General features: G+C 37.4%; 2 protein-coding genes and 2 pseudogenes across 5 annotated transcripts; 2 read left to right on the forward strand and 2 right to left on the reverse strand.

Moving 5' to 3' along the window:
- The first annotated feature begins 73 nt into the window (after positions 1 to 73).
- On the forward strand, positions 74 to 1,647 carry LOC147279118 (exosome complex exonuclease). The gene has a single exon (XM_086252420.1). It carries the CDS (start codon positions 311 to 313, stop codon positions 1,589 to 1,591), a length of 1,281 nt encoding a protein of 426 aa, XP_086108546.1. The 5' UTR covers positions 74 to 310; the 3' UTR covers positions 1,592 to 1,647.
- Positions 1,648 to 2,475: 828 nt separating this feature from the next.
- LOC147279119 (UPF0481 protein At3g47200-like) lies at positions 2,476 to 12,300 on the reverse strand. Of its 3 annotated transcripts, XM_086252538.1 has the most exons (3): positions 12,200 to 12,300; positions 8,283 to 8,443; positions 2,476 to 3,843 (listed from the first exon to the last, which is right to left on the reverse strand). In XM_086252538.1, exon 3 carries the CDS (start codon positions 3,829 to 3,831, stop codon positions 2,554 to 2,556), a length of 1,278 nt encoding a protein of 425 aa, XP_086108664.1. In that variant the 5' UTR covers positions 3,832 to 3,843; positions 8,283 to 8,443; positions 12,200 to 12,300; the 3' UTR covers positions 2,476 to 2,553. The 3 variants fall into 3 exon arrangements, with proteins under 3 accessions (XP_086108664.1, XP_086108666.1, XP_086108665.1); XM_086252540.1 differs by lacking the exon at positions 8,283 to 8,443 and having other exon boundaries at positions 12,200 to 12,294; XM_086252539.1 differs by lacking the exons at positions 8,283 to 8,443; positions 12,200 to 12,300 and adding an exon at positions 5,404 to 5,445.
- LOC147279120 (UPF0481 protein At3g47200-like) lies at positions 9,556 to 12,326 on the reverse strand (annotated as a pseudogene). The gene is made up of 2 exons (XR_015123598.1): positions 12,200 to 12,326; positions 9,556 to 11,645 (listed from the first exon to the last, which is right to left on the reverse strand). The product of XR_015123598.1 is annotated as a UPF0481 protein At3g47200-like (transcript).
- Positions 12,327 to 19,896: 7,570 nt separating this feature from the next.
- On the forward strand, positions 19,897 to 22,704 carry LOC147279121 (protein ECERIFERUM 26-like; annotated as a pseudogene).
- Positions 22,705 to 26,950: the final 4,246 nt, after the last annotated feature.

Below are 26,950 nucleotides of genomic sequence, written 5' to 3' on the forward strand. Positions count from 1 at the left end.
ATTCAAACACGTAGTTGTCTCTCCTTGTCCAGATATATCAGCATTTCACGAGTGGCATGGTTTCTTTCACGTTCTCTGTACCCAACAAAATTACAGGCAAGCTTTTGATGTTAGCTTCCTTAAGCTTACATGTTACCTTTGTTATGTTCGACTAAGCCGTCTCTAATGGTTTCTCGTTGAGGGTATATGTTAAAAGCAATAAAATTGCACGCCACTTGTTTGATTTCTTGCCGCACTGAAGCCATGGTTGTTTTGTTGTTGCAGTTGTAACTTGGAGTGTTATTTAGAGGGTGTTTTTTTCTAGGTAAAAATGGCTTGTAGACATGTAGAGAAGTTAATCTATGGTGCAAAGCATGTAATGGGTAAGCGAAATGGAGCCCTGCATTTGAATGCGATGCTATATCATTGCTCCGATGATGAGTCTCATAGAGAGCTTTTGCCCCCAGAATGGTATAAGAAGGCATTCCCGAAGTTAACAAAATTAACCCACTTGCTAAAAAATGTCGATTTGATTGATGGAAGGCTTGTTAATATGGCTGATGGTTCGATTATCATTGATGGTCGAATTGAACAGAGAATGCTGACTTTCAAGTCACTTGCCAGGGTCTTTATTGGGTCTCCATCAGTTCAGCAAACGCTGAAGAATAATGTGGTGGCGTTCTCGGGTGGTAGAATCTGTAACCCATTTGTTTGTTTCGGTAAGCCAAGTGAAAGAGAGGCCATGGTTGTGAAAACACTCTCTGTAGTAGGTGGCTTTCTAAACATTTCTGCCCAGCAAAGGCAGTCAGTGCGTGTCACAATATCCCCACAGGTCACACAGCACCGCATATGGACTGGCACGCTTGAGGAGGTACTCAATGGCTTGAAATCAGAGCTGGATTATTTAGATTATCAGTGCCCAAGCAAAGGGACGAAGATGGGTCAGCAAATAGTTTCTAGCTGTCTAAAGTTATTGGCTGACACTTCCACATCCATTTCATATGATGAGGACTCCACTTCATGGATGCGCCTTGCACCTCCAAAAACTACTGAATTCTCTGCTTTGCAAAAATGGGAAGATTTTCTTGAAATGTTCAATGACCTCATTGATTGTTTGAAAAATGAAAGGGAGATACTTCTTTACGTAACAAAGCTTGAGATCTTGAAAGAGGGGCTGTCTCAAATCAAGGATGTGTTGATTGATAGAAGTATCGGATTCAAGGAAATTCGACACCAAGAAAGCCTAGTGCAGAAGAAGCTGTCTAAGACATTGGGTCATTCATCTAAATGCTTGTTCACACTTTTGTTATATTACCTCTATGGACATGTTAGAGATATTGAAGTAGACGTACGTGGTGGGCTTTATAACAGTTGTGGTGAGAATAGTTTCTGCTTGTGTATGGGGAGGATTGTGACTTCAGATGAGGAGCAGATGGTTTGGAGTGGGGTGAGACAATTGGACAGGGCTCTTGGGCTTTTCAAGTTTGTATGGGAAACAGCAGGGATGAAGGGAGTTTTGCAACTGCAAGGCCATATATGGTGTGTCGGGGCTGAGGGCAGAATGCTTACATATAGAGGAAACACATTTTTTGTACATGGGATTCATGTTTGACCAACAGTTGTCTTGAAATACAAGTTCAAATTTCGAAATCTATTTTACTTGGTTCATTGATCAGTGAACACTGCATGCAAGTCAAATTAAGGCATATTATGAGGTATTTCACTTGATATGCTACTCATTTAGTATACTAATTTATTTGGAAGGTGCTTTATTTTGCTGTCAATAGTTGATTTATTGGGGATTTAACACTTGGGCCATTTTGTTCCCCGTAAGCTCATTTTAATTTATTTTATTTTGATTACAGTCGAATAAGTTCAGTGACTTGATCTGATACTAAGAAATTTGATTTTCGATTTGATTTTGTGTTAATCTAGGTGGACATAGATCTACAACTTCATGCTCATTTTCTCTCTTTGGATTTTATGCCTTTTGTGACATAAACAAAAATCTTTCTCATGGTTGGATGTCCCACCAAAGTTGCTCGAAAATATAAAAATGGAGCCATGACAAAGATTGTGAAAGATATATCTGCAAATTAATTAAATTAAGGGCTTAAAAAGATGGATAATTAGACTTATTTACTAGAATTGTCACTCCATTCTGAAGGAGAAGAGGGAAAAGCTGACAGGGCTGCGATTAGAATGTCTATTTTGTTCATATTAGTGAGAGTTTTGGGTAATATATATTAAAGTGTAGCCTTCATCATCCAAAATCCCTTCTGGTATAGTAGTGAGTGCTTATTTTTTTCATTGATCAGAGTAGTGAGTATATTGATGATGTCATTAATATGAGAAGATTGCCAGCCATAGTTGAGCATCAGTGGATAGATCATAGTTCTATGCATTCAGCTCCAAACTTCTCCATTGAAAAGCTCAGAAAACTCAAATGTATCACACTTTAGCAGTCTATGCAGCACTCTTAAGTCAACACTTAGATAACACAACACAATTACTCTTCTTCCTTAAAAATACATGCACATGAAAAACACACAGACAGAAATCCATAAACATCGATCAGTCTGAACCAATTGAGAACCCTGCTTGAACAAGAGTGAGTATGAGTAGAACAGTCCCTATGATAATAGAGAGGATCGCCCATGGACTACTGAGATAATCATGTTTCAAGCTTGCCTTCCACTTGTGCCAGCGGACTGTGTTGTATTCATTCAGCTTTTCACAAAGATCGGTGAAATAGAAATTTTCACCGAACAAAATGGGCCCTAAGTCAAGGGTGTTAATAAAGGTTGCCACTGCTTTGCTATCAGATAGCTTTGATTCAAGGACTCCGCTACTAACAAGTAATTCCACATCCTTGGAATTGTCAACCAGGCGATCGATGATGTATACATAATCGTTGATGTAATGATCATGGAGCTCAAACTGCTCATAGGCAATAAGATTCCGGAAGAAAACTTCTGTCGAACCACGCATTTGTAACTGTGGAATTTTCAGAATCCCATTCTCAAATTGTATGTCAAATAAGTTTTTGTCTTCAACCATCAGAAACTTGACTCCAGCCTCATGTAATAGTGTTGCACTTGGTATTCTTAAAGTGTTGGGTTTTCTTTTGGGTGGAAGCTCAGAGGGTGAAGGTCGATGACATTTTAGTACAAAATCAACAAAATGTTTTATTCTAGTTCCAGAATATTGAGAGAGTTTTTTCAAGTTTTCTTCAAGTGACCTTATATATACCCTATCCTGGAAGAAATTATGGGTAAGCTTAACAAGGGAAAGCCCTGAAAGAGGAATGGTATTACTGGCATGGGCCAAGGAATAGAGATACTCAAGGACAAAGAATGGGAGCTGATTTTCAAGCATTAACATGTCATATATTATGTCCCTGTCCATCCATGGTTTCCCAAGTACACGGTCATTTTCCTTTTGCAGTGTTGGGAAAGAACTCCTCAGCAGGACCTCAAAGGTAAAAATTCCATCTACCAAAATCATTTCCACAAGCTCATGTTCATTAAATTCAATGGCTACTGCATAACAAGAACGAATTCTTGCTTCCCATTCCTTCAAAGATTTGAAACAATCCTGCAGGCTTACCTCTGTCCGCTCGAAAAAGTCCTTCACATACCGCAATTTATGCTCTTCCATGGCTTCTAGGCTTTCTTTGCCATGGTGAAGCGGGCCAAGTGAGACCACTTGAGGTGTGTAGGCCTTCTCATTCATGTCACGTAGTCGCTTCGGAACCCTGTAGATACAACACTCCGAGGATATGGGAGACAGCATGTTCAACTTATTTGTCAGATTTGTAGCATGTGGCTCTTCCATATCCAAATTAACCATGATCCACAAAGCCTGCGGGAAAAGAAATAAAAAAGGGGACCAGTTCCACTATTAAGATGTGGTCTTCATCATGTAGCTAGTATGCTTAGCATGCTTGCAGTCTTACTATTCATGAATCTAAATGATGTAAATGAGCAAAACCAAACAACCAACAGAGCAAAGGGTCACCCCTAACAAAATTTATACCGAGTATAAACTTCTTTTAATGAATACAATTTTGTGGGATCCAAATAATTCGCTAGACCAGGAATAGTTGGATGGGCCTGAGTACATTGGACAAGGTAAAGGGATTGTGGGTTAGGCCCAACCTGACTCAAGTCTGTAACCCATCAATTAGCACATGTAGGATTGTGGTCATATCCCAGGAAAGTAGGAATGTGGGAGAGCTATATATTGACCCACGATAATCTCCATTAAATTAAGAACCACTCACCACATGGAGGACATGGGGGGGAGGAGTGTGATAATGGAGGGAAGGATGCTTGGCGAACAAGGCTGGAGGAGCCCATAAATAGCATCACAAATGGAGGGCCAAAGGGGCTATTTGATGGAATTTTACTTACAAACATGTTGAATTCATGCTAACTTACGCATCAAAGTGTCTTTTAGTTACACCCCGGCCCCCACCGGCTTTTGTGGATGACTAATGAAGATGGAGTTCGGGCTTCTCGATCAAAATCATCAGAAAATATTATTGTTGACAAAATTGTCTGATCGGAGAAATTTGGCTCCAACAAATTTGTAACAAAATCAGGGTTTAAATTATGTATGCACTAGAAAAACTTACCAGAATTTTAAAAGTTTATTTCTCTCTTTGGCTCATTTACATGCACCGAAATAAGTTATATTATCTTTCTCTATTTCGTTACAATCTCATTATATAATGGCAAGAAAGCTTTTATATAATTATACTCTTAAACCATCTTTGGAGCATATATACATTGATAATTGTGCCAAAGAAAGTTAATCAAAGAGTGCAAACTGCAAAGGTATGAGAAGACCAAAGATTAAGAGAGTGAGAAACTTTTTTTTTTTTATTATTATTATTTGAAAGAGAGTGAGAAACTTTTTTATTTTTTATTTTTAAAGAGAGTGAGAAAGTTGAGAGCATAAGGGTGTGATATTGTAAGTGTGTTTGGTTTTGATTAATACTGAAAATTCTCGTAGTTGATATGTTGGTAGTGAATTTTCAGTGTCCCACTACTGTTGACATTGACATAGGTAAGTTTGTTGACTCATGTAAATCCTTCTATTTCTCTGTTTTTTTTTAATTATTTATTGCTGTTCTCCTGGATGTTATATCCTCTTTCTCATGTATTTTTTTTTTTTTTTTCATATGATAACAAACTAATATCAAAGGGTGGAAACCAGAACTAATTATTGACCACAGTTAAAATTAACTACATATATATTATGCCACTTTCTAAATTAAAATTAACCAACCATAGATACTTCAAAACTATGCACCTTCAAGCTTAATAAAAGAAGCAAACTTAAAAGCACAGAGAATATACGCAGTAAAAAGAAGAGTACCAGTTAAAGTAAGTATTTGCAAAGATGGAGTGTTTGTACCTGCTGCAGATAATCAAGTTTGTTATGGCTTTTCTAGGTTTCAGAGAGCTACTCAATTTGGTAGCATATGAAATACCACATTGATCTGTGCCCAAATCCCATCATATATGTAAAGAAAATAAGTCAAGTCTTTTAAACTTTTTTCTATATTGTTGAAAAGTAATGTATGTTTGTTAGCAAACTCTACGAATCAATGACAAGTCTAGAAGATGTCTTTAAAGTCCATATGTGCTAGAAAAGTCCTACAAAATATCATGGTCAAATAAGTGGGAGAAGAATTCTTTAATGGAGCCAAAAGAAATAAATAAGTGCCGGCATTGAAAAGGCTTGCTTAATGTAGCCAAAAGAATTCTTTACGTCTAGAAGATTTCTCAAATAAGTTATATTGTTTTTCCCTATTTGCTACGATGCATTCAGCTCCAAACTTTCCCTTCAAAAAGCTCAGAAAGCTCAAGTTGCATCATATACTAGAGCAGTCTGTGCAGCCCTCTCAAGTCAACACTTTATTTATATTTCAGGGTTTCTAAAAGGGAAAAATTTTCAAACATGACACCTAGTTTGGGGTCAATCTTAGTTTAGGACACCAGTTTGGGTTTGTGCTAGTTTAGGACACATATTTAGGATTTGTATTAATGTGGGACAATCTGTCACCTCCGTCAAGAATTCCGTTAAAAATAGACATGTGCCATGCACATGACCTATTTTCAAGGGACAAAATGGACAATTCACCATAATATATTAAAATAATTAAAAATAAACAAGATTAAAACTAAAAATATATTAAAAAAGTTTAAAACTATAAACACAAAAAACACAGAAAAAAAAAGGATTGAAGAGGGAGATGCAGATCTCACCCCCCCCCCCGTCGTTTTCACTCAGCCCCAATCACCTCCGGCGGTGGCTTTACTTCCGGCGACGACCCACCCTCTCTTCTCTCTCTCTCTCTCTCTCTCTCTCTCTCTCTCTCTCTCTCTCCCATCTCTCCCTCTCCCCATCTCTCCCTCTATTTCTCTCTTCCTCTCTTTAATTCTCTCTCTTTATCCCTCTGTCTCTCTCTCTATCCCGTCAAATATATTCCCTTTTTTTTTAGCCATATTGAGCTGTAAATTTCTAATTTGTTTTACAAAGCTCCGAGTTTAGTGTGCTTCTGTTCCGCATCTGAATCGCCATTTCGTAAGCAATTGGCGCGTTGTTGTTGGCACTTCCTCTTTAGTGTAACTCGCTTCTATAATTTCGGGTTCCTCGCATTTATTCTCCTGTCAATCGAAGTTTGGAATTTTCATTGCCATGGTGGTTTCCGAGAAGGTCATTTTCGATTCCCTTTTATTCGGGTCTTGTCTGAACTATTGTGGAGTTTTTGGCTAATGGGTGAAATGTCTTAATCAAATCAAACTGTGTGTTTTTGCTAATCGACATTCTTATCCCTCAGATTTTGTTTCTTGACCGTTCGATGAAATGTCTAAATCAATTCTTTGTATTTTTTTCCCCCATTTTAATTGTTCTGAAGATATTGTCTGGATTAACGTTGCATTGCTTCTTGTTTTTTTTTTTTTTTTTGTGTGTGTGTGGGTATTTCATTCTTGTTTATGCAAGGCATTATCCTCATATTTTCTTGTGTCAATCTTCCAACACCCTGTTTGGTCTCTGAGGAAGTAAGTGTTTCAAATATGGGTTTATTTTAATCAATCTTCAAATGCGAAGGAATGAATGCCTCCACTTAATTAGGTATAATACAATTAATTGGCTTAGTGGAGACTATTATCACTTTCTGGATTTTCACTTAAATCATTGGAAACCTGGAGAAGTGGAGTGCATGACTTTAAATATATTTGTTTATTCTTCACACCTTCACTCTTTTCTTTCTTTAGACTTGCAGTAAGGGTGAAGGTGTGAAGGATGCACAGTTGCGCATCGAGTAGCAGAGGGATAGAGAGAGAGACAGAGGGATAAAGAGAGAGAATTAAAGAGAGGAAGAGAGAAATAGAGGGAGAGATGGGGAGAGAGAGAGAGAGAGAGAGAGAGAGAGAGAGAGAGAGAGAGAGAGAGAGAGAGAGAGAGAGAGAAGAGAGGGTGGGTCGTCGCCGGCAGTAAAGCCACCGTCGGAGGTGGTTGGGGCTGAGTGAAAACGGGGGGGGGGGGGGTGAGATCTGCATCTCCCTCTTCAATCCTTTTTTTTTTTTCTGTGTTTTTTGTGTTTATAGTTTTAAACTTTTTTAATATATTTTTAGTTTTAATCTTGTTTATTTTTAATTATTTTAATATATTATGGTGAATTGTCCATTTTGTCCCTTGAAAATAGGTCATGTGCATGGCACATGTCTATTTTTAACGGAATTCTTGACGGAGGTGACGGATTGTCCCACATTAATACAAATCCTAAATATGTGTCCTAAACTAGCACAAACCCAAACTGGTGTCCTAAACTAAGATTGACCCCAAAGTACGTGTCCTGAATGAAAAATTTTCCCTTTCTAAAATAATGATTGTGAAGTTACCATTTATAAAATCTAATTCACGTACTTAACAATTTAATTAACCATGAACATTTTTTGGGTTTTTGAATGTTTCACTATAGTAAAAGGTATTTGCTCAGAAATTCTTGCATCAGCACTTGGGTCTTGAGGACCTCGCCGGACCCAGATACTATACATCAATATAATGCACATTTTATAGAGAATGTCTTCATACATGAAAACTTTTTGGTATAGGGTATAGAATGGGCACCATGTATCTCGATAAAAGACATTCTAGTATAGAATGAGCATATGTATGGCCTACGTTCTTGTATATAAGATATACATCATGTATCTCTGTATAGTATTCGGATCGGGACTAGATCCTCATGAAAAAAGGACCAGATCGATAATCCAATATTATACCTTTTTGCCACTAACCAATTTGGGTTGACCCAAACACTCTAGTTCTTGAGACCAACTTCAAAGAATTTGGATCTTCAAACATATATTGCCTTTGATTCCTTAAGCATAGTTTGGAAAAGAAAAACAATGAGAGAAAATTTGGTACAAATTTCATTTTCCACCTGCAAGGATCACCCAAGTCGCAAAATATAAGACTTTAATTTAACATTTTATCAAAGTTAAACACCACAAACATGAGTCTACTACCGTACGTACAAACAAACAAATTAAACAAGCAGTAATTTGCTTCAGGCTCTACAATATGGTATCATCCTACATGCACACAACTTTCACCGACAAATTAAGAGCCCATACTAGCTCTTCAACTTAATTATCACTTTAAGCAGCTGAGAGCCTCTATTAGATGGTGGAAAAAGGATAGAGATAGAAATTAAACGGCGAAAAAGAGAGGTCTTACTACGTACATGTTGATGCTATTGAGCAGACTGTTTGTATGAGGAGAACAAAAGCTGCAATGACAGAAATAGTCGCCCATGGCGTGTTGAAATAATTTTGTCTCAGATTTGCCTTCCATTTGTGCCACGTCGAATCACAGTACTTGTTCAGTTCTTCAGAAAGAGTAGCATAATAGGAGCTGTAACGCCCCCCAGTACTAGAAACCCCAATGCCAAGGTTGTTAATGAGGGTAGAAACATCACTGCTGTCAGCAAGCAAATTTTGAAAAATTCCATGCTCAACAAGCAACTCCACATTCCTTGGGGAGTCCGATCCATCAAGATAACATAATCACTTACGCACATCCTAGTGCAATGGCATTGTTCCAAGGCAATAAGATTTCTGAATATAGACTGTGTGATCCCAAATTTCTAAATTTGGAATTTCTAGAATCCCATTAGTGAATTGTGATAGAATTAGAGCATCCAACCCAAAATCAATTGGCAATAGGTGGAGAGGCCCAAGACTTATAAACACATATGCTAAGCCTTAGTTTTCCGATGTGGGACATTGCTCCACATTACTCTCAACACGCCCCCGCACGTGTGGCGATATTTTGAGCCTTACACGTGAACAAATTGTATTGGGTGACGTGGGAGCACGTGTGGCCGTTGGGCCTTACACGCGGATAACCAAGCTCTGATACTATGATAGAATTAGAGCATCCAACCCAAAACCAATTGGCAATGGGTGGAGAGGCCCAAGACTTATAAACACATATGCTAAGCCTTAGTTTTCCGATGTGGGACATTGCTCCACATTACTCTCAACAAATTGTATGTCAAATGTGCTTTTGGTTGATATTCCCGCCTTAAACTTGACTCCCGCGTGATGTACGTAGCTTTGTCATGTTGGGTGCACGACTTACATCTTCAATTCTTGGGTGAAGTGGGCCTATCGAGACTACTTGAGGAGTGTAGGCCTTTTCATTTACACACCGTAGTCTCTCAGGAACTCTGTAGATACAGCAGTCAGAAGACAGGGAAGGCAAGCTATTCAACTCCTCTATCATTGAAGTTTCTAATGGCTCGGACGAAGAGGACAGGGAAGACAAGCTATCCAACTCCTCTATCATTGAAGTTAGTAATGGCTCGGACGGGTTTTCTATGTCGTTTGGAGCAGCTTCATTGATTCCCCCCATTTTCCTCCTATTGTAAATTTGTAATTGTAATAGATGACGATGATGATTACAAATTACTGGAACCAAATGAATCAACAAATATTTCACTGTTTAAATTCCAAGACGACATGTGCTCCGACCATAAATTTAGGAAACATCACAAAATGCAAAATCAAACTAGATGGGTGAGAAAATCCAAGCATTGTAATTATATATACCTTGATCTGCCCAACTCATACTAGATACTAGAAAACTATGCACCTTCAAGCTTAATGAAACTAGCAAATTTTCTCACCAAAAAACAAATTAAGAAGGAAGCAAATTTAAAAGCACCCAGAGAATATAAGAAGTAGAGAAGAGATATGACTTTCACGGACAATTTGACAGAAGCCACTCTTCAACCCATCAAACATGAGCCTCCAAATTAATGCATATTACTTGATGCTTGAGTAACAGAGATAACAGAGCACACCGTTTGTATAAGAGTGAGTATGAGGAGAAAAACAGCTGCAATGATAGACATAGTTGCCCATGGTGTATTGAAATAATTCTGTCTCAAATTTGCCTTCCATTTGTGCCACGACTTTCTGCAATACTTGTTCAGGTCTTCACAGAGAGTAGCATAATGGAAATCATTAGAATTCGCAGTAACCTCATTGGCAAGTCTGTTAATTAGAGTAGAAACCTCATTGCTATCACCTAGCCAATGTTCAACGATTCCATACTTCACAAGCAACTCCACATCCTTTGGTGTTCACAAAACCATCCATGATGACAGAATAATCAATTATGTGCTTCTGCAAAAAATTATATTGTTCAAAGGCAATGAGATTTCTGAATACACGCTCTGTTTCATCAACTATTTTTAATTTTGGAATTTTCAAAATCCCTCCACTGAATTGTATGTCAAATAAGTTTTTGGTTGATTCCACTTTAAACTTGACTCCAGCCCCGTGTAGCTCTGTTATGCTGGGTGTGGTTATAGTTGTGCGTTTCCCTCGAGCTTGTGATTTCAATGGCTGCAAATATAAAGTTCTTATAAAATCAACAAAATGTTCTACTTTAGGAGAACATATTCTCGCCAAATTGTTCTCTTCCACTCCCACTATTTGCAATCCCATTTTGACGAATCTGTAAGAAAGACTAATGATTGAAATGTTAGAAGAGTGTGTAATTTGGTATGGGTAAAAAAGATCCTCGAGAATGAAGAATGGCAGCTGATTTTCAAGCAACCTCATGTCTCTCCGTACATCACTCATCATCATCGATATAAACATGCGGTCATTATCATCCCATGATTCAAGGTTAGAATGCCTCAATAAGAGCTCAATGATGAAGGCGGCGTCCACTAGAATGATTCTTACAAATGTATCACTGCTAAACTGAATGGGTTCTGCATAACAACCGCGCAGTCTGGCTTCTTGGTCCTTTATTTTCTTTATACAATCCTCCAAACTTACCCCAGTCCTACTAATGAAATCTCGTAGGTATCTCTTTTTGTGCTCTTCCATGACTTTTAAACCTTCCCTGCCATGGTGGAGTGGGCCTATAGAGACTACCTCAGGTGTGTAGCTCTGTTTACTTACACGTCTTAGTCGTTCAGGAATTCTGTAGATACAACAGTTAGAGGACTGGGGAGACAAACGATTCAACTCCTTTCTCACTGAAGTTACTAATGAAATGTACGGATTTTCTATGTCATATGGAGCATGAATGCCGCTGCTTCCTTCCATTTCCTTCTAATAATTCTAAAAAAGAAGAAAAGAAAACCAAAATGGGAAAAATGAGAAAAAAAAAAAAAAAAAGGACAAAAGGAAAGAAAGGAATAGGATTTCCCTTTATTAAAGATGAATACTTTTCCTGCACCAAAAAGATGAATACTTTCCAAAAGATAGTGAACTGTTTAAAGAGTTTTCTAAATATTTAATATATCTTTCTTTCTCTCTTTTCCTCTATTCGGTATTACTCATTTAAGGGTGAGAAAGCTTATTATATAACTGGGTACCGGCCAGATGAAGGAATCATCCCTATTTAGATCTTATGCTTCATTAACGAAACAAATCACTTCTTTTCATCAGATCGAAACCAAAATTTCAACAGATCTAATTATTTGCCAAAGTTTAAATTCACTAAGTACTAATTATTCTGCCATAATCTAAAGTTAACCAAACGCATGTAAATACAACAAAACTAAACATGCACTTTCAAGCTTAAAAGAAGCAAAAGCACCGAGAATGTAAGCATGCACCCAGTTCAAGTAAATGCAGAGGTGGAGAGATTAATGGAGAGGAGTATTATGTACCTGCCACAGGATTTTCAAGTAGATTTTCAAAGAGCAATTACTCCTTATTATGGTAGGTGCATGAAACACCACATTGATCTGCCTGATCAGATCCCATCATATATAGAAATAATAAATTGCAGCAGTCTCAACTCTCAAGTCTTCCTCCCTTTTTTTCCTTTTCTTTTCTTTTATAATTTTTTCTCTGTTTTTCACTTTTGCCCTTTTCTCAATCAGTCAATCCATCTTGCTTAATTTGTTGCATGTGGAGGGCCCCACAGCAACTGTAGTGGCTACTTGCTGGTTTTGTTTGAGGAGTGCAAATTTGCTCACCTGCTCTGAAAGTGGTGGTGAGCATAACCACTTTATTTATAGGGTGGTATATGTCCGATATAATAATGAGGTGAGATAAAATCTCTTTCTTCTAAAACTCTCATGCCTTTCTCAATTCTCACACTCTCTCCCCTTTATTTTATTTTCCTAATTTTGCTTCTTACTTTTTTTTTTCTTCTCTTTTATATATTCTTGTATGCACTTTTTTCTTTACACTGCACTCTTTCGTCACATTACCCTATTACACCCATTTTTTTATTTATTCACCCTACACTATCTTTTATCACATATTTGAAAGAAATTTTCATAATTTTTTATATTCATTATTCCAATTGAAGACCTCTTTTGAGCATGTAATAATTGAAGACCTCATTTTTAATCTAAAACAATCGAAGACCTCATTTTTATACTTATTATTCCAGAATTTATTTTAAACTAATTGTTCATTCAAAATTATAACACAATAAATTATTTTGGTCTGCTTTAAATTCTTAATTTTGAATGAAAAAATTACATGAGGTCTCTATAGGGTTCTTACATGAAGCCCAATATATCATAATTTTACAAAACACACAATACTACCGATCCAAAAATATTGTTGTTGCAATGCAACACAACTATGCTAAAGTTAACATATCGGAAATCATGTGTAAAGGACATTTACAACTTTTCTCTTCAAACACTGCATCAAATTGAGCCTGGAAAATTTAATTGACGAGATATGATCCTTGAGTTGTTGGTTGAGTGCTTGTAAAGACATAGAGTGTCAAACAAGAAATAAAAGAAAAGATTTACTAAAAAAAAAAAAAAAGGGAGAGAGATCGTGAGAATTGAAAAAGGTAGGTAAGTTTTAGAAGAAAGAGATTTTCTCTCACCTCATTATTATATCATAATTTATTAATTCACAATTGTTAACTGGAGTTAGTTTAGAGGACACATGTCACCTTATGAATAAAGTGGTGATGCTCACCACTTTTAAAGGTGGTGAGCAAATATGCACTCTCTGATTATTGGCCAAAGTTCAAATTAATTAACTACGTATTATGACACAATCTAAAATTAACCAATCACAGATACTTATGCACCTTTAATCTTAACAAAAGAAGCAAACTTTTTTTAGAATAAAACAGATCATTGCATTAAAACAGCCAAAAAGGCAGAAAAAATACAAAATATGAGCCCAAAGGTTTACAAGAAAACAAAAACCTACAACAATGAAGCAGAAAAGCCTACATAAATTTCAAGATCTCATAACATCGGCATCAAGCAGATACTATAGTCACCAAACAGAGCCAGAGAGGCACCGTAGGAATTAGCGAACTAGTCGCGTTTGGATTCACGATCCTACCAACATCTCTAAGTCGAGGCTGATAATAATGCAAAGTGGCATATCGGGCAGTAGTAACTGGTGGAAACATGACCGATACCGGCGAAAATAGTGACTTCCTAACACCTTGTGATGAGCGCCAAAGAAAACCTAAAAGCATCAAAACACAAAACAAAACAAAACAAAACAAACCAAATTGGAAAAACTCTCACGAAGGGAGGTGGAGAAACTCTCGCAAGGAGAGATGGAAACGTTCTCACTTATTGGGAGGAGAGTATTGTACAGAGAAGGTCTAGGTTTAGGGTTTTCAATATTATTTCTGCTTAATTGAATAAGACCACAAAGTGTGGTTTATATACATGGGCCTATAACTAAAATACAGGAATTAATAAATCACCTAATTAATTCTAATAATTACACAATAATCACATGTGTTGACTCACACTAACACTTCCCCTCAAGTTGGTGCATATATATCGCACATGCCCAACTTGTCTAATGAGTCCAAAAACACCCTATTTGCTACAGCCTTGGTCAACACATCTGCAAGCTGATCTTTGGACTTCACAAATGGAAAATTAATAATCTTCGCTTCAAGTTTCTCTTTGATGAAGTGTCGATCAATCTCAATGTGTTTTGTTCTATCATGCTGAACAGGATTATGTGCTATATCAATAGCAGATTTGTTATCACAAAACAAGTCCATAGGTTTGGTAGGTGGACACCCTAAATCAGTCAATAAATGTCTCAACCACAAAAGTTCGACTACTCCAAGTGCCATACCTCTGTATTCAGCCTCTGCACTCGACCTAGATACAACTGATTGCTTCTTACTTCTCCAGGTCACCAAATTTCCTCCTACAAAGGTAAAGTAGCCTGAGGTAGACATTCTATCATCTGCTGAACCACCCCAGTCTGCATCAGAAAAACCTTCAACATTTACATGACCATGATTAGCAAACAACAATCCTTTACAGGTGCAGATTTTAAATACTGTAAAATTCGCTCCACAGCATCCATATGGGGTTTGCACGGGGCATGCATAAACTGGCTTACTACACTAACCGCATAAGCAATGTCAGGTCTAGTGTGAGACAAATATATCAATATTCCAACAAGTCTTTGATATCGCCCTTTATCTGCAGGCAAGGCCCCCAAACACTCAAAAAGTCTATGATTTTGTTCCATAGGAGTGACATCTGGCTTACACCCAAGCATACCAGTTTCAGACAACAAGTCTAAAACATATTTCCTTTGAGATAGGAATATGCCATGTTTAGACTGAGCCACTTCTATCTCAAGAAAGAACTTCAAGTCCCCCAGCTGTTTCATTTCAAACTCTTGAGACAAGTACCTCTGCAAATTAGAGATTTCCTCATAATCATCTCCGGTCAGAACCATATCATCAACGTAAATGATAAGAGCAGTAATCTTCTTCCCCATTTTCTTTAGGAACAAAGTATGATCAAAATTACTCTGCCGATAACCATAGTTCTTCATTGCACGGGTGAATCTCCCAAACTAGGCTCTCTGAGATTGTTTAAGACCATATAAAGACTTTTTCAGTCTACATACCAATCTTGTATTATCAAACTCTGGTATACCTGGAGGAGGATCCATGTATACTTCTTCAGTCAAATCACCATGGAGAAAGGCATTCTTTACATCAAACTGAAGGAGTGGCCAATCTTTGTTAACAGCCAAAGAAAACAGAATCCGTACTGTGTTTAACTTGGCCACTGGAGCAAACGTCTCCAAGTAGTCTATGCCATAGAACTGTGTATAACCCTTTGCTACCAACCTTGCTTTATACCTTTCAACTGACCCATCAGCTTTGTGTTTGACTGCAAACACCCATCTGCACCCAACTGTCTTATTCCCCTTAGGTAGAGAAACCAACTCCCAGGTTGAATTCTTCTGTAATGCCGCCATTTCTTCAGCCATAGCTTTGGTCTATCTAGAATCTGTAAGAGCATCCTGCAATCTACTAGGAATAGAAACAGAAGATAATTGCAGAATATACGATTCATATGACTTTGAAAGCCTAACAGATGACACATAATTATTAATTGAGTACCTAACTTTGGCATTTGGATCTGGCTCATATTTAGCTGGTGGTTGTCCTCGGTTAGACCGAGGAGGAAGTGTAAATTTAGAAGCATTATAAATAAGATCTGAACCAGAATGTGAATCAAGAGTATTGTCGGTTACCTCAATGGACGAAGAAGATTGATTCAATGGAGTAAGAGAGATGGCGGTACTATCATGGAGTGGTGATTCCTCAAGCTCAGAATTCGTGGATTCTTGTCCTACCATATCCTCAGTATCATCTTCAGTAATTTCCGCATCCTCAGTATCATTCGCAGTAATTTCCACAGTCTCAGTCTCATCCGCAGACTCAGACACTGGGTGATCAGTAGTCTATTCTGACCCTTCCTCACTACTACTCCTATAACCAAACTGATGAAAGAACAACATATCATCTCTATTATGCACTTCACTATTCTGCACTTCACTACAAACCTCCCCTTGAAGGGTAGAATCCAGTGGACGTGGAGAATAAAAAAGCTGATGTTCATGAAAAATGACATCCATAGAAACATAGAAGCGCTGAGTAGAGGGATGATAGCACCGATACCCCTTATGGGGTGGACCATAACCAACAAATACACACTCTAAGGCCTGAGATGCGAGCTTGGATCGTTGATGAGAATGTAAATGCACAAAAACAACACACCCAAAAACCCGGGGTTTCAAATGAAGGATACCTGGTAGAGAGACAAAATCCGAGAGAACATCCAAAGGTCACCGAAAGTCAAGGGCACTAGATGGGGTCCGATTAATCAGATAACCGGTAGAACTCAAGGCATCACCCCAGAATAGAGACGGCACGTGACCCCCCAGAAGAAGGGACCGAGTGGCTTCTAATAAATGTCGATTTTTACGTTCAGCAACCCCATTCTGTTGTGGAGAATGAGCGCAAGAAGTCTGATGAATGATCCCCGCAGAAGCAAAATACTGAGTCAACTCTGTATTAACGAAGTCACCGCCATTATCAGAGCGCAAAACTTTAATAGGACAGACAAACTGGGTGAGGACCATATGATGAAAAAGGCGAAAAACAGCACACACATCACTTTTATGTGGCCACTGCCAATCTTCTCCTTGGTATGAATATCCTGGAAAACACAATGGGTAGGAAAGAATGTGGCCACACAATTATGAGTTTTGGTTAGTTGACTAACAGAAATAAAGTTACAATTTAAGGAAGGAACAAACAGCACATTATGTAAAGACAAATCAGATTAGAAGGATACTGTGACGCCCTCTAGAACAGGAGATGACACACCATTGACATTAACAATAAATGATTTAGGACAGACAGATGAAAAATGACTAAAAACATAACAATAAGAAGTCATATGATCCGTAGCACCTGTATCAATTATCCATGCACCATTACCAGTACAAGCAGAAGTACTCAAAGCAGAGTTAGAGATACCTGACTTGACAACAAAGCTGGAGAAACTAACAGAGTTCACCTTGGAATGCAGCATTTTTTTTTTTTTTTTGCACAAAGAGAGTGTCCACCGCACAGCTACAGTAAAGCAAAAAATAACAATAGGCCACTGACCAGCAGGTGGAGACGCGCCCAGGCAGATGGGTCACCGTGCACAATCAGCCAGAGACGCACACATGCAGACGGAGCAGAGAGAGAGGACGGTGCAGTGGGTCGGCGCACAAGGTGGAGGCGCGGCGTCTCTCGGTGCAATGGGTCGGCGCACAAGGGATCGGTCGGCACGCAGAGAATCAGACGGCGTTAGCGTCGGCGTCGCTGTGATGGTGCAGTGACGATGGTGGGTCGACGGGAAACGGCGTCGGCGTCACTGCTGGTCGACGGAAAATGGAGGCGCGCAGGCAGAGGTGGAGCTGCGACTTGCTGGTGGTTGACGCGAGCGACGGGGTAGGTGGGCAGGCGACGGCGTCGCTGTTGGTGGTTGACGCGAGCGACGGGCAGGCGGGCAGGCGACGGCGTCGCTGCTGGTCGATGTGTGGCGGATGCGCGCAGGCAGAGGAAGAGCGTCGTGGTCGGCGTCGCTGGTGGTGGAGTGAAGGAGTCGTCGGCGATGCAGAAGAGTCGGAACGTGTCTGAGGCAATCGCGTCGCTCAAGAACTCGCTGAATCTCGACTCGACGAGTGACTCAGCAACGGCGTCGTCTAAGATCGAGAGCTGTAGGAAGTTTGTGTGGGGCAGTGTGGTGGGGGGCTGGTGTTTCAGCAAGTGAATGTGAAGGTGAACAGTAGGATTTCTAAACAGTAGAATTTTTCTGGAAAAAATTCTTCAAAAAACCAGTAGAATGGAAAAACCATGCTCTGATACCATGTACAGAGAAGGTCTAGGTTTAGGGTTTTCAATATTATTTCTGCTTAATTGAATAAGACCACAAAGTGTGGTTTATATACATGGGCCTATAACTAAAATACAGGAATTAATAAATCACCTAATTAATTCTAATAATTACACAATAATCACATGTGTTGACTCACACTAACAAGTATCCCTAAGGACAAAAAAAAAAACACAAAAAAAGAAAAAAAAAAACAAAGGAGAAAGTGGCGAGGGGAGGAGCAGTCTGTGAGAACACAAGAGCCGCCCCTCCCTCATGGATAGGTTGAGGAGAAGAAAATTTTTTTTTCTTTTGGGGTGGCGGCTATACGAAAAGAAGCAAACTTAAAAGCACTGAGAATCTAAGCATGCACTAAAATTAATACAATCTGCTCTTGGTAAAACTTTATATGGGTTGGATATATTTTTATCTTAAGCGAATGGTCAAGCGTTCAATGCGGGTCGAGTATAACCCAGTTAAAGTAATTGTATATGTACTCTTGAGTGATTGATGTCATTAGAATGAGGTGATTGCCAATGCCACCCATAGTAATTGAAATAATTATGTCTTAAATTGGCCTTCTATTTGTGCCTGGACTTTTTGTAGTACTTGTTCAGGTCCACATAAAGTGTAGCATAATTGAAATTATTTCCAACAAAGTTTATATTGAGCATGTATAAACTTGCTGTACCCTAGTACAATTTGTCACAAAATCAAACCTTTCAAAATAGTTAGAGCAATTTATGCATCAGTTTTTCAAGACTTAATTTATCTTTCTCACTTTGGCTCATTTGCATGCACTCAAGCAAGTTATTGTTTTTCTCTATTTGTCATATTCTAATATAATGTCAAAAAGGCTTATTATATTCTTAAACCATCTTTAAAGCATCCAAACCATCAGCAGTGCTCTGCTACCAGATGTCTGGGAGGAAGATTTTGGGCGACTGATACATTACAGCCGCTCATTCGCTTTTAATTGAATCTTGTGGCTAGTAATTCATGTAAGTGTTAAAATAAAATAAAAACCCTTTTTTCTCTCTCTTGCCCATTCTCTCTCCTGCCCAACTGCCCTATCTGATCCCGTCTTTTACTATTCCCCCAAAATTTCAGCAGTTTTCTCTCGCCTTTTCCCTCTCTCCCTCTCGCGTTCGTCAAAAACCGACAATACCCAGACCATTTTAGCCATGGCTACCAAATAGCATTCTCTCCATTTGAATCCAAAAATTGAAAATATCTTCCTCTCTTTCAATCAATGTTAGCTTCTGCTCTCTGCACTCTCTCAACACATATTAGTTTTTGCTGTTAATAGCTTAAATTGGCACCGGGTATGCTTTTCCATCCTTCAAAAAGCTCTTCTTTGTTTCATCAAGACCAATATAATGTATTTTGTTACTGTTAATTCAAAGTTCATAAGCTTTCTTCCAGTGATTTATCTACAAAAATTGAAAATCTTGTTAGGGGAAAAGAAAATGTTATTATTGCTAGAAATAACTCTGTATAAGAAAAAAGAGGGGTAAAAAAACCTATAGACTTCCTACGTTCTTTAAAAAGAAAAAAATTATGAATTTTATGATTAAGTATTCTTTATCATGCACTTTGTTTTTATTTAATACTATTTGTTCATATGTTAAATTACCCTTTCTCTTATTAACTCTGTTTTACCAATTAGGATGGAAGAACAATTTGTGCCTAACTTGTATACTCCCCAAGTTTCAGAGAATATAAAACCCAAAGTTGGGCAGGAATTCAATTCAGAAGATGAAGCATATGCTTTTTATAATGCATATGCAAAAGAAGCTGGTTTTGGTACAAGGATGGATTCGAGTAAGAGGAATAAGGCTGGTGAATTAATTTGGAAGCAATATTGTTGTTCCAAAGAAGGCAGTAAGGATGACACCTATCAAAAGAAAAAGAAAATTAAAATGGATAACAATGTTGAAAGCAACTTTTTCAACTTTGGGAGAAATAGAGGAATACAGCGTATAGGTTGCAAGGCAAAGATCACCATATATAAGGGTCGCTCATCAGACAAGTGGGTTGTTAGTACATTTGTTGAGGACCACAATCACGCACGTACATCTCCAACCAAAGTTCATTTATTAAGGTCACACCGAAAGGTGTCGGAAGTGAAGAAGGTTTTGACAAAGCATCGAACACTAGGTGGGCAATTCCTATGGGCGACCTCCCTCTCTCAAGCTTGATCAACCTCCCTCTTCTTACAAAGGCAATTTGTCGCTTTAAATTGCCGCTCACGCTGATGGGTATATTGGCCTTGGCCTTCATGAAAGAGAGAAGGTTTTTAAAGGATGGAAAAGCATACAGACACCACTTTGAGCTTTGAAAGAAAGGAAGAGATTTCAATTCTTGGATTTGAATGGACAGAATGTTATTTTGGCTTTGGCAACCAGGGCTAAACTTTTATGGGTGTAGTGGGTTTTTACTTTTTAATCAACGACCGAATTAAGAAAGAGAGAGAGAGAGGCAAAAGACGCGTCAGATAGGGTAGGAGAGAGAAAATGGTTATTTTAATTTACTGGGACACTTGCTGTCCAAAGTTGTGTTAAACACTACATCAATTACCAGCCACAGGATTCAATTAAAATTAAATGAGCGGCTAAGATGTATTTAGTCGCACAAAATCCCCCTCCCAGACGTCTGGCAGTAAAGCACTGCTGTCCAAACCATGTTTGATTTCTCTCTCTCTCTCTCTCTCTCTCTCTCTTTTTGATGTTATTAACATGAGAAAATTGTTAGCCATATATTAATTATGTGTGGCCTGAAATTGGCAGTCCTAGTTGACCACTTGTAGATAGATCAATAATGCTATGCATGATCAATAATGTTATGCTTGGGATTGAGATCTACCTCACATATACAGCTTTGTGCCTGATGGGCTTGCAGATTTATCTTGGTCCTCCCTGGATTTGGGCCTTAGGCAGTGCCTTACAGGGAAAATTTTATCAAAAGGACAAATATTATACCTTATTTTTTAATTAAGGATTTACATTTTACTTTAATTCAATTAAGGATTAGCATTAATCAAGTATTTCAATTAAGGATATTATGTCACTTCCGTTAGCATTTTCATTAAAAATTGATCATGTAAATTGCACATGACATGTTTGCAAGGGTAAAAAAGTCTTTTCTCCTAACAAAATTATCAAAAAAATAAAAGTAAATACATTTTTAAAAAAAAAAAAAAACCACCCCTGCACCATGCTGACCCCCAGCCCTGGCCTCCCTCTTCCCCCCACCACCCAGCCCCGGTCCTCCCTCTTCCCCCATCAACCCAGTGCCGCCCATTTCCTCTCTCTGCCTTTCATCTCTTTCTCTCTCATCTTTTTCTCTCTCATTTCTCTCTGCCGGGTTTGGAATTCTTGTGGTATGCTTTAAATTCATTGAAATGTCTGTTGGTCAACCAATCTTCGAAACTTTTAATGCAGTTTTGGTTAAAAATTCCTACTAGTCATGTGAATCCAAGCGAGATCATGTTTGAATAAAGGGTTTTAAATCACAACATCACCATATATCATGTAAAATATTTGGTTAAAAACCATTCCTAATCGATTTGTGACCAAAACAATGTTGTTTTTGTCCCCTTTTCCTGTGTGCAGCTCACTGAATTCGAGGATGGTGGATTAGCAATTGGGCTAAGTTGCACTCATCTCCTTGCGGATCCCACTTCTGCAACCATGTTCATCAAGTCCTGGGCCAACCTTTCCGGGCAAACTGCTGCATCCTCCATTTTTCCAGCCATTGCCACCGCGAAGGCCCATCAATAAAGTGCCCAATCATAAGCCTTATACTTTATTGATCAACCACTACAAAACCTCCATCAAGAAATTCTCATTCATCTTGTAGACAAAAGGCACACATCTGTTACTCTTGCTTTTTCGGACGACACGGTTCGAGCCTGTATGGTCATGACCCAGCCCATTGATGCAACTGACAAGTCCAGCCCATCACCTTTTGAGGCCCTAGCTGGGCTCTTTTGGGTCTGCATTAGCAAGGTGAAAGGGATGAGAAATGGTCTTGTCAACATGTCTACAATAAGGTCCATCCGGAGAGTTTCCAAGAAAATGATGTATCACAAGCTACTAAATCTATAAGTGATGTGGTGTCAAAAAAGGACAATGAGGGAATCATGGATTTGATCGAGTGGCTTGAGTGTAACGATGATCAATCTCCTTCGTTGATGGACGGTTGTGATCTCATTTGCGCTAGCTTAGAGACTGTTGATCCATTTTCAGCCATTTTTAAATATAAGATTTCACCAATTCGTGTATCATATTATATTGAACTGGCTGGTTTTAGGATTAGGGCAAGTTTTAATCTTTCTTGTGAAGCCAGGAGAGGGTCAACTGAGTAGGGTGGTATTGGTTACACTTCCATGTGATGAGGCAGTCAAGTTATGTGAAGACAATCTTATTTTACACTTTTCTCCAACTATTTTGATGGATATAAATAAAACTAGCTAGTTGAGTTTAATAAAAACATTAAAGTGTAGTATTTCCCAATAAAAATTGACTCCCAAAGTCAATTGCTAGTTATGAAGCAGTACTTCATGCCATTGCCCATTGTAGCATATAATAGTACGTTTATCAACAGAATTTATCAATTAACTTAGTACTATATATTTGTCTGAGTCTTAAATGGTTGTGACAAGCCATCCAATTATTCATGCCTATGTGAATTTCTTTGATTTTGTACCCTTCATAGGATGCTTTTGATCTTCATGAATCATGGTTGTGACAAGCCTCTCTCCAGACCATTAGACATCACTATCAAAAGATGAATTGTACGTAGAAGAGAGAACATTATATTATTTTATTAAATCGGTCCACCAGCTTCTTTAATTTTCTTTTTTCATTTGAGTATTTTAGCATTAGAATAGCATCTTTCAATTCATTGTAGTCTTCCATATTTCCAAAGTTAATTGTGTCTCCCCATCCAATCTTTAATAGATGCTCCCACAGCATGATGTGTATATTTTAACCATAGGAAGCCACATACAGTGTATTTGTGAAGGTAGTATTTATGCCCTATAGTTGGTTTCCATTTTTATATAATATTTAAACTATATATATATATATTTATATACTTTGTCATCCTGAATTTGTTACCAAAACTTAAAATTGGAGGCCGGTCAAACTATTGAAGCATTAGGCTCATCAATATTAATGTGGATATATATTTATAGAGGCCCATTCAAGTAAGGATATCCTTACTTTAAGAAAAGTAAGAACATCTTCTCTGTGTTACACCTGTCAATGCAGTTTGATGATCAAAATTATTCATTTTTTAGGTTCCTTCTCAAGGATCATCTCTATAAAAAAATCAGCCAAATTAGTGATTGTTTGGTTATCTAAACTGTGCAGACAAATACAGTCCGTCAGATAAAATTAAAATGATGTTTGATATAATAAACAGGCTAAACAGTTTTCAATTTGACTGATTTTTTGTAAGGGTGATCTTTGAATAATATTCTAAAATATAGACGGTTCTCATCATTGAATTGTAGATTCAAAGATAATATTCTTACTTTTCTTAAAATAAGGATATCCTTACTTAAAAATTTATATATATATATATATAGAAAACATTCGTTTAGAATTCAGATAATAAACATTGGATGTCCACTCTTTCACTATTTTGATTATGATCGCTTGTTTTAAAAGTTCTCTCACTCTCAATATATGGAGAAATTATTGTGTGTGATTGTAATATCACGTGACATGGTCACGTGATATTATCAATCCACTTAAATTATAACACTTGTATAATAATTAATTTCTAAAACTCTAAAATTTAGGAAAAACTTTAAAATCTAAGAAAAAACCCTTAAAATTGTTTACATTTTATAATTTTAGTGGATTGGTAACATCACGTCATTATACCACATGATATTACGGTCACATATAATAATTTTTTAAATATATGAATTGCTTGTTTTAAAAGTTTTCTCTCTCTTTTGATTAATCTTTCTTTCCAAATTTGGATATAAAATTGTGGATACAGATCACAGAAGAGGCCGGCCAAAAGAATCCATTAAGATGCGTGCTTTATCTTTTCTCGATCTTCAAGGTCCCATCCCATGTGGATTCTGATTCTCACGATTAATCCAAGAAATTTTAATTTGTTCTCCGATTTATTACTGATAAAGATAGCTAGGAACATTTTTTTACCACAAAAATGACTACCTGACTCTGTAGGGCAGTAATACCGATTATTTACTAAGTCCCTTTAACCAATTTGTAAAAGGCTTCGATCACGAACCCAAAAGTTGAATTGTTCCTTATAATTTCCATCATTGTCAAATAAGCACATGAAGCATTTTAGTACAGTTAAAAGCTTTGGCACTTGTGGTAGATATGCGTACCTATAAAGCTCACAAACCCATTTGACCAATTACACAATTCAAGCATCTATTATCACTTGCAGAGTTCCAAGCTCTTCATGTGCACGTACGCACAAAACTAATCTATATGCTATATTTATTTTTCGAATGGACTATAATTTATTTATTTTCATCTCAGGAAAGTACATACACAATAGCTAGCTAGAAAATTCACAACATGCCACCTAGAAACAAGAAAGACACGATTCAAAAACAAGAAGAATTAGAATGAATAATGATAGTTTGACTGCATTTTAGACCATATATATATATATATATATATATATATTAGTTGATCACATACTCGATCAATTTGTTCATCAACACTTCATCATAATAATTGATGTAACAAAATCAATTAATGAGTCTAAAAATGTAGTTCCCTTACCACCCTTCAAGTAAAATTTATCAACTGGGTGTGTGGATCAAGTTGCATTCATAAATTTATAATCTTTAAATTTGTGATGCATGATTGAATTCAAATCCTCTACTTGTTTTTTATCTAACTTTTAAATATAGTTGTATATTTATTATTGTAGAAAGCAAATGATAAAACAAAATCATAGCACTTTTTGGGTATGAATTAATAAAATTACATAAATCCTTGAATTAATTTATAATATTATTCGATTAAGATTAAAACAAGTAAAAACAAGACGAATTCAAATTCTGCATTGATGAATACTGGAACAAGTCAAAAACTAATGTAATAAGAATCTACGTTCTAGCTTCTCGGAGACTCCTGAGCCATATATGCATATGACTCCGAGAATTAGAATATATTTTTAGGGTCCAACGTGTACATGCAAGGGGACCAGGCAGACCTCTATATAAATTGTTGTCATAGGCTCATAGCTAGTGCAAGTCACCCAACAATACTAAGCCTTAATTTCTTGTAGCTAGTGTGGAGGTCAGAGAAGATCGAATTTCTTTCGATCAAGACCATCAAAGCATGGTTAGGCCGGGACGTGTGTTGCATAATACGGGGGTCCCTGTTCCCTACACTAAGGAGCAGATAACGAACGTTTTCAAAAGTCATGACAAGGACGGAAACGGCCTACTCTCCAACGCTGAGCTGGATGCAGCCTTCACCAAACTCGGCGCGCTTTGGCCCGGTTTCCCAACTTGGAGGGGACTCAAGCATGCCGATGCCAACGATGACGGGTTCATTTCCATAGCTGATGAGCTCGGAAAACTTGTCGATTATGCCCTCAAACAAGGGTATACTATAGCTTAAAGTGGTTTAATTAATTGCCATACTTATCACGAGAAAAACTTATCTATACTCGCTGTATACAAAGAGTCTCGTATTTATTGGTCCTGTCCTAATCACATAATAGATATGTGAAAGACATACTTGAATATGAGAGACAATTAATATATATATAAGCAGTTTTTCTCCATATATATTAATTAAGAAGTATGGTGATATATATAATATGAATAATGCGAATTGTCCCAACTTTTTTTCTCAACATTTGTATTTCACCTTATGTATAATTACTTTATTAGACAGAGTTTTTTTTTTTCTTATATTTTTTATTTTTATTTTTTAGTGTTCAATATATGAATGTCATAGAAATTGACAAAAAAAAATTAAGAAAAAAAATTGGGATGTATAGCACATATGTATGTAACTGCCATGCTATTATTAGGATAGATTATCTATACTCGTTGTATACAAAGAGTCTCTCGTGTTCACGTTTTATGTTCTAATCACATGATTTATGTATGAATGACGTACTTGTTGAATATGAGAATAAATTTCTTTGCAATAATTGTAGGTAACACCTCCACAAGCCAACAAATATGGTTTTTTTTTTTTTCTTTTTTCTTTTTTTCTTTAGGCGCGGCTGCAGCTCTCTCTCTCTCTCTCTCTCTTACTTTCACTCTATTAATGAAATCCTAATACCAAATATCAGAAGTCTTAATGGGCTTTTTAAAAAACAAAACAACCCAATAGACACCAAAAGGGGCTTGAGCTGATTTTAAGAATGACAAATATGCTTGAGCTGTTGTGGGCAGAGACAAATAGGTTCGAGCTGTTTTGGACAGAGACAATACTAAAAGACAAGATAAATTTTATGCATACAAATAGCCCGTACACAACAATACGTACTTTGCGGCTGACAGGAGGTAAGGGGATGCTTTAATGTAACAAAAATTTTATGTAAATATTCATTCATAACAGGACTTGGATTTTCAAACAGATTCCCAATAATCCAATATCAATCAATAAAATATCCATCTTCCTCAGCCTTTCATTACTATAGCATCATCATGTTCTTGTCCCAGCTCCTCTTCAATTTAAGGTAAGATTTTTCTTA

Source organism: Dryas octopetala, chromosome 7, assembly GCF_963921425.1.
Source record: "Dryas octopetala chromosome 7, drDryOcto1.1, whole genome shotgun sequence".
In the NCBI taxonomy this organism is placed as follows: domain Eukaryota; kingdom Viridiplantae; phylum Streptophyta; class Magnoliopsida; order Rosales; family Rosaceae; genus Dryas; species Dryas octopetala.

What these genes read in the sequence shown, in the direction of transcription:
- LOC147279118 (XM_086252420.1), top strand. Translation starts at nt 311, where the DNA reads ATGGCTTGTAGACATGTAGAGAAGTTAATCTATGGTGCAAAGCATGTA.
- LOC147279119 (XM_086252538.1), bottom strand. Translation starts at nt 3,831, where the DNA reads ATGGTTAATTTGGATATGGAAGAGCCACATGCTACAAATCTGACAAAT.